This window comes from Eptatretus burgeri, chromosome 1, assembly GCF_056783735.1.
Source record: "Eptatretus burgeri isolate ZD-2024b chromosome 1, Ebu_testis_v1, whole genome shotgun sequence".
Taxonomy (NCBI): domain Eukaryota; kingdom Metazoa; phylum Chordata; class Myxini; order Myxiniformes; family Myxinidae; genus Eptatretus; species Eptatretus burgeri.
The window spans coordinates 139,450,032-139,462,370 of record NC_140961.1 but is presented as its reverse complement, the minus strand read 5'-3'; the positions used below and the strand labels follow the sequence as shown (position 1 = coordinate 139,462,370).

General features: G+C 46.6%; 2 protein-coding genes across 7 annotated transcripts in view; one reads left to right on the top strand and one right to left on the bottom strand.

Moving 5' to 3' along the window:
* VARS1 (valyl-tRNA synthetase 1) overlaps positions 1–5,104 on the bottom strand; it is a 53,814-nt gene extending 48,710 nt beyond the window's left edge. The window contains exons 1-2 of the mRNA XM_085845054.1: positions 4,868–5,104; positions 2,760–3,113 (exon numbers count right to left, since the gene is read on the bottom strand). Of these exons, the coding sequence (XP_085701180.1) occupies positions 2,760–3,110 (351 nt within the window). The 5' untranslated portion in view covers positions 3,111–3,113; positions 4,868–5,104. The remainder of the gene's footprint in view (positions 1–2,759; positions 3,114–4,867) is intronic.
* A 479-nt stretch (positions 5,105–5,583) lies between these two features.
* Positions 5,584–12,339, top strand: part of MDC1 (mediator of DNA damage checkpoint 1) — a 103,561-nt gene continuing 96,805 nt past the window's right edge. For 2 of the 6 annotated variants that reach the window (XM_085845028.1, XM_085844998.1), the window contains exon 1: positions 5,599–5,964. In XM_085845028.1, the coding sequence (XP_085701154.1) occupies positions 5,944–5,964 (21 nt within the window). In that variant the 5' untranslated portion in view covers positions 5,599–5,943. Of the gene's footprint in view, positions 5,965–12,339 lie in introns of all 6 variants that reach the window. The other 4 variants (XM_085845018.1, XM_085845008.1, XM_085845036.1 and 1 more) reach the window with 4 other exon arrangements.

The following is a 12,339-nucleotide window of genomic DNA, read 5'->3' as shown; positions in this document are numbered from 1 at the left end:
CGGAAGATCCAGGTTGGAGTAGAGGAAGTAAAGGAACAGCGAGGTAATCCAAGAGAAGATAAGGCTCTGGGTCCAAATAACATGTAACCTTGAGTATTGAGAGAGGTGCTGACCAGGTAAGCGAGATGTTAACGGATATTTTCAATAGTTCCCTGGAGTCAGCACAGGTACCGGAGGATTGGAGAGTAGCAAATGTAACAACATTATTCAAGAAAGGATCCAGAGAATAATTGGGAAACTATAGACCTGTTAGTTTGACTTCAGTTGTGGGGGAGGTGTTGGAGAAATTAATTAAATACCGGATGAGGAACCATTTAAATAAATACAAACTAATTAAAGGTAGTCACCATGGGTTTACCAAAGGTAGTTCCTGTTTTACAAATATTTTAGAGTTCTATGAAGCAGTGTCTGATTGGGTGGATGAGGGGAAGGCAGTGGACATAGTATATGTGGAGTTTAAGAAGGCATTTGATAAGGTACCACATCGGAGGTTGTTACCAAGGTGAGGACTTGTGGAGTGGCTGGTCAGGTGGGTAATTGGATTGCAAACTCGCTTGGTGATAGGAAGCAAACAGTGGGGTACCTCAGGGATCAGTACTCGGACCATTACTATTCATTATTTACATCAACGATTTGGATAATGGGGTAAAGAGTAGGCTTTCCAAATTTATAGATGACACAAAGCTTGGAGGTGAGGTGGATAGCAGAGGGGGTGGTGATCAGATACAGGAAAGTATTGATACTTGCATAGATTGGGCAAAAGATTGGGCAACATAGAGAAGGTTCAGCATCGGGCGACTAGATTGATTCCGGGCCTCGCTCGACTCAGCTGTGAGGAGCGGCTGAAGGAGAGAGGGCTTTATTCACTGTAAAGGAGGTGGTTACGAGGAAATATGATAGAGATGTTTAAGATAATGAAAGGTAAAGATAAAATAAGTGCAGATGACTTATTGAACAGAGTGGACAGTGATAGGACCAGGAGCCATAGCCTGAGAGGAAAGAAGAGGAGAGATAAGATAGTAGTAAGTCAGGGGACTTTCACTCAGAAAGTAATTAATGCATGGAATGGTCTCCCTGAAAAGGTTGTGGCAGCAGAAACAGTCGATAAGTTTAAATTAGAATTAGATTGGTACCTGGAAGTTATGGGGATAGAAGGGTATGGGGATGTTGGCAGGAGTTTGAGGTAGCTTGAACATTGATGGGTAATTGTGTGTTTGTGTACGGAGTGCTGTTGGTGGGGGTCTCATCAAGGGGTGTTGTGTGGTTGATGTGTGTTTTTAACCAAGCCCATGCCCCCTCCCCTGAGCAGATAAAAAAGAAAATATTTACAAAAAAAAAAAAATTAAAATAAATAAATGTTTTATTTTCTTCTTTGGATCTTGTGTTGATAAATCATTGTGGTGTTGATGTCATGCTGGTACGATGGGCTGAATGGCCTCCATCTGTGTCTCATTTCCTTGTGTCCCTAGTATTTACTAAGTCCACCATTTTGACACACTTCCGGTCATGTGATCAGCATGACCTCCACAATATAATTAACACCACCACTACCCTGGCCGAATGTTGCAACCCAAATTTGGAAGCATTCTAACTGGTGGTCCTGGAGAGGATTCTGGAAGGAATTTGCGTGACCGCCATTTTGACCAGTATGGCCTCCGCAATTTAACCTCAGGACCCTATTCTAATGTTGCAACCCAAATTTGGTGGCATTCTGACTGGTGGGCCCGGAGAAGGTTTTTGAAGAAATTCACTAAGTCGGCCATTTTGACCGACTTAAGGTGTCATGTGACCAGAACGAGCTTTGCAATTGCTGGTACCAGTCAGGAGAGAACGTTGCTGCCAAATTTCAGCAGGATCGGCCCAGCAGTTCGGCCGGACAAGTCAAAATAGGAGACGAAGACAGACAGACAGGCGGTGCGTGATGACAATACCTTATATGGAATTTAAATTACAGATAAGCTAAAAATCCTCCCCCCGCATCCCCCCTCCAAATTTTTTTTTTAATTTGATTTTATTTTATTTTACAAATTTGTTTGTCGAAAGTACTCCCTGGCACTCACTGATGAACCTCTGAAAGTTTGACAAAGGTCTGTTTGGCCATCTCTGAGAAAAATGGTGACACACAGACAAGCAAACGGCTCTTTTGTATAGTATCGATTATATATTGGACATCGGTAGACCTTTTGCACAGATATATATATATATATATATACCGGGCGTAGTGGCGTGCGCCTGTAATCCGGCTACTCGGAGGCTTGGGTTGGAGGATCGCTTGAGGACGGGGGCTCTGCACTGGGCAGGGTGTAGAGCAGCCCGGAATCATGGCGAAACCCAAATCCTGATCCCTGTGTCGTAAGAGGCGACCAGGGTTGCGTCAGGAAGGGCATCCGGCGTAAAACCTGTGCCAAATCAGTATGCGGATCATAACGGATGATCCGCTGTGGCGACCCCTAACGGGAGCAGCCGAAAGATGAACAACAACAACATATATATATATATATATATATATATATATATATATATATATATATATATATATATATATATATATATATATGTATATATATATATATATCGGCAAACGTGCAAGTGTGCCAAGGTTTCTCTCTATGCAGGAATAAATCTGCAAAGATGTGCTTTGTATATTGTTGAAAATGACAGATTTAAGATTCCATCTTTATTCAATGTAAAGGGAAGATAAAACAGGACAAGGCCATCTCATGAACCAGGTATAAATTAGAAAACCTATTCGGTTTGACCTTCTCTGTGATGTGCAGCTTCTTGCGGTCTTTGGAGCTCAAAATGCAAGCAGCAGGTGCAAGACCAGCAGCAAAATCTCTCCATTGGTGCACATACGACGCCTCTTTTACATCACCGGCCCTCGCGAGGCTGGGCCCGGCCAGATATTGCGCCACAGCCACAGCGCCGCACACCCTCAGTCCTGTTGCTCCCTCGAGGCACGGCACAGACCGACTTGGTGGTGCTGCGAGGTCGTGAGCGGATGAAGCAAGAGCAGGATTTGAACCACCGCATGCTGCTGCTGCTAATATACAAAGACGAGCTGGGTCATCAGGAACCAAAGGCAGGTAAAGGGTCAGCTGGTTGTCCATGGTCTAAGAAGAGGAAGAACACAGTAACCTTGGTTAAAGGGTCGCACAATAAATCATAAGCATTGTAACAGTCAGACAAGTTTTTCAACTTGAAAAATCCAGTTGAAGCACTCATCCTCCAATCACTCTGACACTTTCAGTTCCTCTCACCCGTCGGTTCACAAATTACACCTTTGGATTCTTTTTTCATTTTTTTTTTTAAGCAGCACGAGTCTCAGAGAGGAGGTTTCACTGGCACCACCACATGGAGAACCCCTCCATCAATGTCACCTGCACCACCACCACAAGGGGTACCCTTCCACTTGCACCACCACAAGGGGTACCTGTCCATTGGTGTCACCACGACGGGTACTTATCCATTGTGGTCTTTGTTGGTGTGTTTTACGCTTTTGCAAATTTAAGTGCTGTAAAAACGTATAGTTGTGTGAATAGTGTGTTTGCCATTGTGGCAACACCAATGGACAGGTACCCGTCGTGGTGACACCAATGGACAGGTACCCGCTGTGGTGACACCAATGGACAGGTACCCGTCGTGGTGACACCAATGGACAGGTACCCGCTGTGGTGACACCAATGGACAGGTACCCGTCGTGGTGACACCAATGGACAGGTACCCGTCGTGGTGACACCAATGGACAGGTACCCGTCGTGGTGACACCAATGGACAGGTACCCGTCGTGGTGACACCAATGGACAGGTACCCGTCGTGGTGACACCAATGGACAGGTACCCGTCGTGGTGACACCAATGGACAGGTACCCGTCGTGGTGACACCAATGCGTAGGTACCCGCTGTGGTGACACCAATGGACAGGTACCCGTCGTGGTGACACCAATGGACAGGTACCCGTCGTGGTGACACCAATGGACAGGTACCCGTCGTGGTGACACCAATGGACAGGTACCCGTCGTGGTGCCACCAATGGACAGGTACCCGTCGTGGTGACACCAATGGACAGGTACCCGTCGTGGTGACACCAATGGACAGGTACCCGTCGTGGTGACACCAATGGACAGGTACCCATCGTGGTGACACCAATGGGTAGGTACCCGCTGTGGTGACACCAATGGACAGGTACCCGTCGTGGTGACACCAATGGACAGGTACCCGTCGTGGTGACACCAATGGACAGGTACCCGTCGTGGTGACACCAATGGACAGGTACCCGTCGTGGTGACACCAATGGACAGGTACCCGTCGTGGTGACACCAATGGACAGGTACCCGTCGTGGTGACACCAATGGACAGGTACCCATCGTGGTGACACCAATGGGTAGGTACCCGCTGTGGTGACACCAATGGGTAGGTACCCGCTGTGGTGACACCAATGGACAGGTACCCGTCGTGGTGACACCAATGGACAGGTACCCGTCGTGGTGCCACCAATGGACAGGTACCCGTCGTGGTGACACCAATGGACAGGTACCCGTCGTGGTGACACCAATGGACAGGTACCCGTCGTGGTGACACCAATGGACAGGTACCCATCGTGGTGACACCAATGGGTAGGTACCCGCTGTGGTGACACCAATGGGTAGGTACCCGCTGTGGTGACACCAATGGACAGGTACCCGCTGTGGTGACACCAATGGGTAGGTACCCGCTGTGGTGACACCAATGGGTAGGTACCCGTCGTGGTGACACCAATGGGCAGGTACCCGTCGTGGTGACACCAATGGGTCGGTATGACCACACGGTATAATATCGTGGAGTGTACCATTGTACAGTCCAGTGTTGTCTTGTTAAGTTAAACAAACCTCTCACAGAATGGTTCCTTCCACCTCTTCCTCACATTGACTTTTCCCGATCGTTTCCACGTGGATTTCGCCCGCTTCGTTTACCAACACTAATCTCGTATTTGTGATTTTCGTGGTGGTTTTGTTGTGGATTTATTGTGTTCGGATTATAAAATACATCCAAAGACATTGTCCTCCCGCGAACAACGTCGAACACGCCGCTCGAACGCCCACCCGCCCGCCACCCGCCGTCTTTCTGGGGCGGAATCCGTCAGCAAGCGGCTTGGCAGGCGATCAAGGAAGGTGTTTGACGAGCGATAAGCAAGCCGCTTGCTAACGGAACACACCCCAGATTTCACGTCCAGCCCTTGAGCTTGATCAAAATCACCACACGCATTACACCGACATGGCTCGCCTCGCCTCACTGCGATTTCATGGTCGGTTCGTGTCAATGGTGGCTTTCGACCTCTATTATGCCTCGAGTGGAACGGCGACTGCGGCAACATCGGTCGTGAAATTGAGGCGGTGTATGAGCACAGAATCATCAATCCGTTTGTCTATGTTTGTGAGGAGTTGCTTGTCGTTATAATATTCCGGTTAATGTTTAAACGTTAAACGGTTGGAGTGATAATTGATGCTCATACCGTCCAATCCCCGCCCGCGACAATTTGGCGGGAAACGCATCATCGCGATGACATAACGGAAGTGGGGATCGTTTTTTCCGGAAACCGGAAGTGTTTCTCATACGTCGTTTTTTTTTTTTTTTAGGGGTTTTCTGGGTTCGTTTTGTTGATTACAAAAAACAAAGGAAAACGATATTTGGACACAATGGCGCGATAGGTAAACGATATTAAATTTATGTACGGTTCGCGTTTACTGAAGCTCGCTTAACTCGGCACGTTTCACGTGTTTACCAAAGGTCACGCTGTGGTTGCTGTGAGAACGCTTCCGGTTGGGTTTTGGTGGTTTTGGTGGTTTTCATCCCCTCCTGAACAAGCCGTGAGTGTCGATGCCGTGAGGTTCATCCCTTATAAAATGATGTAAACCTTTTATTAATCGTTCGAACCTGGGATTTCGAGATCTGTCCGGTTACGTCGATGAACTACCACAATTCGAATGTAAGTATTTACACGATTTTACACCACGAGCGGAGTCCCTGTGCGACGGGCGATCTTGTTCCAGTAGTCCAGGAGCAATACCCCGGTCCAACACGATGACGGAGCCCATACAATACTTATTTGTCTTGTCTTTTTTTTTCAGATTGAAAAATACCTTAGAAACCTACCCAGGTTAATCCAACCTACCCAGGTTAAACCAACCTACCTAGGTTAAACCAACCTGCCCAGGTTAATCCAACCTACCCAGGTTAAACCAACCTACCCAGGTTAAACCAACCTATCTAGGTTAAACCAACCTACCCAGGTTAATCCAACCTACCCAGCCTACCCAGGTTAAACCAACCTACCCAGGTTAATCCAACCTACCCAGGTTAAACCAACCTACCCAGGTTAAACCAACCTACCTAGGTTAAACCAACCTACCCAGGTTAAACCAACCTACCTAGGTTAAACCAACCTACCCAGGTTAATCCAACCTACCCAGCCTACCCAGGTTAAACCAATCTACCCAGGTTAAACCAACCTACCCAGGTTAATCCAACCTACCCAGGTTAAACCAACCTACCTAGGTTAAACCAACCTGCCCAGGTTAATCCAACCTACCCAGGTTAAACCAACCTACCTAGGTTAAACCAACCTACCCAAGTTAATCCAACCTACCCAGCCTACCCAGGTTAAACCAATCTACCCAGGTTAAACCAACCTACCCAGGTTAAACCAAACTACCCAGGTTAAACCAGCCTACCCAGGTTAAACCAGCCTACCCAGCCTACCCAGGTTAAACCAACCAAACCAATCTACCCAGGTTAAACCAACCTACCCAGGTTAAACCAATCTACCCAGCCTACCCAACCTACCCAGGTTAAACCAACCTACCCAGCCTACCCAGGTTAAACCAAGCTACCCAGGTTAAACCAACCTACCCAGGTTAAACCAACCTACCCAGGTTAAACCAACCTACCCAGATTAAACCAACCTACCCAGGTTAAACCAACCTACCCAGGTTAAACCAGCCTACCCAGGTTAAACCAGCCTACCCAGGTTAAACCAGCCTACCCAGGTTAAACCAGCCTACCCAGGTTAAACCAGCCTACCCAGGTTAAACCAACCAAACCAACCTGCCCAGGTTAAACCAACCTGCCCAGGTTAAACCAACCTACCCAGATTAAACCAACCTACCCAGGTTAAACCAGCCTACCCAGGTTAAACCAACCTACCCAGCCTACCCAGGTTAAACCAACCAACCAAACCAACCTACCCAGGTTAAACCAACCTACCCAGCTTACCCAGGTTAAACCAACCTGCCCAGGTTAAACCAACCTACCCAGGTTAAACCAACCTACCCAGGTTAAACCAACCTGCCCAGGTTAAACCAACCTTCCCAGGTTAAACCAACCTACCCAGGTTAAACCAACCTACCCAGGTTAAACCAACCTACCCAGGTTAAACCAACCTACCCAGGTTAAACCAGCCTACCCAGGTTAAACCAGCCTACCCAGGTTAAACCAGCCTACCCAGGTTAAACCAACCTACCCAGGTTAAACCAGCCTACCCAGGTTAAACCAGCCTACCCAGGTTAAACCAACCTACCCAGGTTAAACCAACCTACCCAGGTTAAACCAACCTACCCAGCCTACCCAAGTTAAACCAACCTACCCAGCCTACCCAGGTTAAACAAAGTTACCCAGGTTAAACCAACCTACCCAGCCTACCCAGGTTAAACCAACCTACCCAGCCTACCCAGGTTAAACCAACCTACCCAGCCTACCCAGGTTAAACCAACCTACCCAGCCTACCCAGGTTAAACCAACCTACCCAGGTTAAACCAACCTACCCAGCCTACCCAGCCTACCCAGGTTAAACCAACCTACCAAACCTACCCAGCCTGTTGTAGTCATGTATTGTGGTGTAAGTAATTTTCAAAATGGGTTAAAACATACCAAGTGGAGGTGACAATTGTATGCATTTTCGCAAAGGCCAATTTTCGGAGTTTTAATGTTTTTATACATGTGTTAGCCGATATACTGTATATATGTATGTATCCATTGTGGTTAATATATCATAAAATAATAGCATGAACCAAAAACACACATTTTCCAACCACAACCATATATAATAATTCATCATGTGCACTTCAACCAGAAAACAAGGTTTTGTTGGAATGTTTTTTTCGGAAACATGGGAAACTTTGTTGAAGAATGACTAAACAGTCATTCTAAAAGCTTCTGGGACCCAGTACCGCAGTTTAAATTGAAAACATTTGCTAACTTAGTTCAGAAGACAAGAGAAGAAAAGATACAAGTTCTCAATGCAGATGGACAGCTTTTTGGATGATTAGTCATAGCAGCAAAATCTTGAGATGTTGATCTGAGAGATGTCCTGACGTATGAACTGTCAGCTGTTCCATTTGCTTTGGCCCTTTCCGATGGAACTCTCCGAGCAAACACCGAGAGTGCATTACTGGAGTTACTAGAGACGGACACAGAGAAGTTTCAAAGATTACCCATTTCAGAGCCACCACAAATGACTGCATTTGTAATAGATGCCATGGCAATGGTGAAAATGATCAAGGTTGTTGGAGTGACAACATTCGGTGCTTTGGCAGATAAATATTGGGAAGCATTTACAAAAGCACTGAACCAAAATTACTGCAATCGAATTTACATCTAGTCTTTGATCGATATGATAAGAAGCATTCAATCAAAGAGCAGACACGTTTGAAACGGGGATCATCCTCATCATTGGAAATAAAAATTGCTGGAGAAAACACTCCAATACCAACTCAGTGGAACAAATTAATGAGTAATCCTGTCAATATGGCCAACCTTACAAATTGTCTTTGTGAGAGGTGGACTAACACATGTACTGCTACATTACCACCAGACAAGTTAGTTGTTCTTGCTGGAGGATTCTCTGATCCACTGAGGGTTGTAAGGCTCACATTAGGTCATTCTGAATGTCTCGATGAGCTGCACTCTGATCATGATGTTGCATGCCTTTCATGCCTCTCAGGATCATGATAGAGTGGTTAAACAATCACCAGATACAGATGTGGCAGTATTAAGTGCCCACTTCTTTTCATCCATGCATTGTCCTGAACTGTGGTTCAGAACTGGTACAAAAGACAAGCTATGCTACTTGCCAATACATACAATAGCAAATCATCTTGGTCCATCCATGTGTGCTGCTCTTACTGGATTCCACGCATTGACTAGATGTGACAGCACCAGTACCTTCTCTGGAATTGGCAAGAAAAAAGGATTTAATTTGCTCAAGGCATCTGATGAGCATCAACAATGTTTGTCTCTACTTGGAGAGAATCTCAATCTGTCTTCATTGTGTCAAGCTTCATGTGAAAAGTTGGTTTGTGCACAGTATTTCAAAAATGGTTACAGTGGCGCCGATGATGCTAGATATTTCCTATTCTGCCAAAAGCAGAAACAAAATGAGAACTTGCCACTGATGTGGATTTTTCACCCAACCTCATAGTGATCGTTGTATGATTCTTCCTGGTTGATTATGGAATCCTATTTAACTTCTCTAGTGTTTAAACGTTGAGCCGATTCGGTTTTAAAATCCTGTATAAAATCACAGACACCGATAACCAATGTCCACAGACAAGTCTTTTCTTTTGAGAACAATTTATTTCTAATTCTATCCACCGTACACTACACACAATGAACTTGAGAACCCGCATTTGTTGCAATATTATTTGGTTCTATTTTATTTATTTTTACTTTTTAGTGAACCGTTAAACCAACCCGATTTAATGCACTTCCACAACGTGAAAGTACATTACATCAGAGAGCTTTATTATTACTTGGTACTTGGTCAGTCCCAAGGAGTACAAGCCACTGAGATGGTATACATCACACGTGCTTGCACTAAAACAAGATTACATTTCAAGGCATTTATACTTTCATGGGAGAGTGGTGGGGGTTGTTAACTCTAACTGCAGTACGTGTCTTCTAGGTGAGAAGCACATGATGTAATTACGGCAAAAGTTTGCTGTTATCAGCCCAGGTCACACCACTCCACAAAAAGACATTTTTATCAACATTTAGGGCAATAGACTCTTGGCCAAAAGGGAAGGGGGCACTGACAGCCAATTGGACTTGTAGCATAAAACTTAAATTTATAAAACACCAGCACAATTACAATTTAGTACATTAATATAATTATTTCCTCCACACCACCAACATCAAACAGTCTTGGGCATCATGATTGAGAGGGCTAATTTTCAAGCATATACTTGGAAGAAATCACTCTGTGCCATTCAGAACTTGCCATCACCTGCTGGACACGGTTGGGAACTTGTCAGTGGCATACTAAAACCACTTCTCATCTCAAAAGCACCTGCACCAACTGCCATTCTCGAGCTCATTTCATGCAAATGCAAAAAGTCTGCATATAGGTGGAATGACTTGTGCCGATGCAAAGCAAATGGCTTAATCTGTACAGAAGCTTGTTTTTGTATGGCCGATGAACAATGTGAAAACATCCAAACCCAAGTATATTCCACCGATGACTCTGACACTGATGAATAATTGTGAGCAAAACCAGAAATTCTTGAATCTCATGGGATTGATTTTGATTTTATTCAAAACCTCCACCTGAGCTGTTCCACATTCCAATCTCTCATTCTCTGGACAACTGAAAATGTTTCATATATATATATATATATATATATATATATATATATATATATATATATATATATATATATATATATATATATATATATATATATATTGTTGCGAATTCGCGCCCGCCGGCGTGCGATCGGCCGCTCTACTCGAATGGCGGCCGCCTCGCCCACCGGAACGGACAATTCTGTCGTGACCCTCTCGGAACAACGCCGGGAGCGAGTCACGGGTGGGGGTTGAACCCCACCACGACCGTGCCAACTGCCCACCCGCGCAGGATAGGGTTGCTCGCCAAATTCGATCTACCTAAGTACCTGCGCGGATGGTCGACTGGACGATCGTACCTCGCCGCAGGCCGACTCCGGACACGAACCGTTTGAGCGGTCCGTTCCGTGCTATCGGGATAACCGAGCGGTGTTATCGTCGGCCTCGATGGTTCTGATTAATTATCGGGCGTATTAAGCCCACTACGAACCCTTTACATGAAGCAGGATGGAGGGTCAATAAAGAAAAGACGAAGCGAAACGGTAAAACGGTTCACACAATGCACATTTATTACGCGACACACGGAAAGCACACATATACAGCCAAACAGTCAAAATGCACTTGTAGCAGTTACAACAAAAGAAACAACGACGCAGAGTTACTACCGACTACGCGCACACACGGCAACACATATACAGTTCTACTTTACAGCCGGCGCCAACACACATTTGCTCAAAAGCAAAGGAAAGAAGCAACCCTCATGGACAAGGGGGCAGAGGGGCCTGTAGGCCAATATGTGCGCGGGACCTGAAGGAGCGGCCAGGTCCGCGAGATCGGGTGGGTCCTACCCGCGTCCTTGTGATGCGTTGGCGGACGAGCCGCAGATGTGGCCGCGTGGCTGTGCCCTGACTCCGTGCTCCTTGGCGGGTTTCGTTGGCACGACGTTTGGAGTGGGGTGGGAATGGGGCCCCCTTTGTTGCACTATCTCAGCGTGGGGGAAAAGGGGGAATTGTTGATGCCCTGGGGGACGGAGAATGGCTGGCTGGCTTGGGTCCCACGACGAGCGATCTCACACCGCGACCTTGTCGCCGACCGCCGTCCTTCTCACCTCGGACCCGAGCTCCTTGGCCTCTTCCCACAACTCTCCTCAGCCGACTGCAGAACCCAACTCGATGCCTTCGCCACCTGACTCCACTCTCTGCCACACTCTGCCCTCCAACCAAAAACTGACTCTTCCACTATTCGCCTTGCGCTCGCCGTTTTATAGGCCGACAGGAGAAACAATATGCAAATTTCCGGATCAGAATGACCTCGGGGGCGGAGCCACGCTCGCCAATTGGACGGAGGAAAAGTGGGCATGAACCTCCCCTGATCCTAGAATTTGCATATATGGATTTCACACAGACGCGCCTGGAGGCGGGGCCAAGCCGCTCCGCGCTTGCTAATTGGACCGATCAGAAGTGGGCGTGTAGCGTTCTTGATCCGAATTCTCCCTCGGAAAGGCCGCTATTTGCACTCGTGGCTCGGTGCGTATCTTGAACGAGCCCAAGACAGCCCGACGCTCAGTGTTCACAGGTGGCGCGGGAATGGCCGTAGAAGGAGAGAGAGGTGAGGGTGGTGGAGGGTTTATCGGTGGTGGTTTGATGGTTATGGCGGTTGAGACGTGGTTGGTTCAAAATAAAGATAGAACAGAAAAACGGCTATCTCAAAGTGTCGCAGCCCCAATCAATCACATAAATTCCCT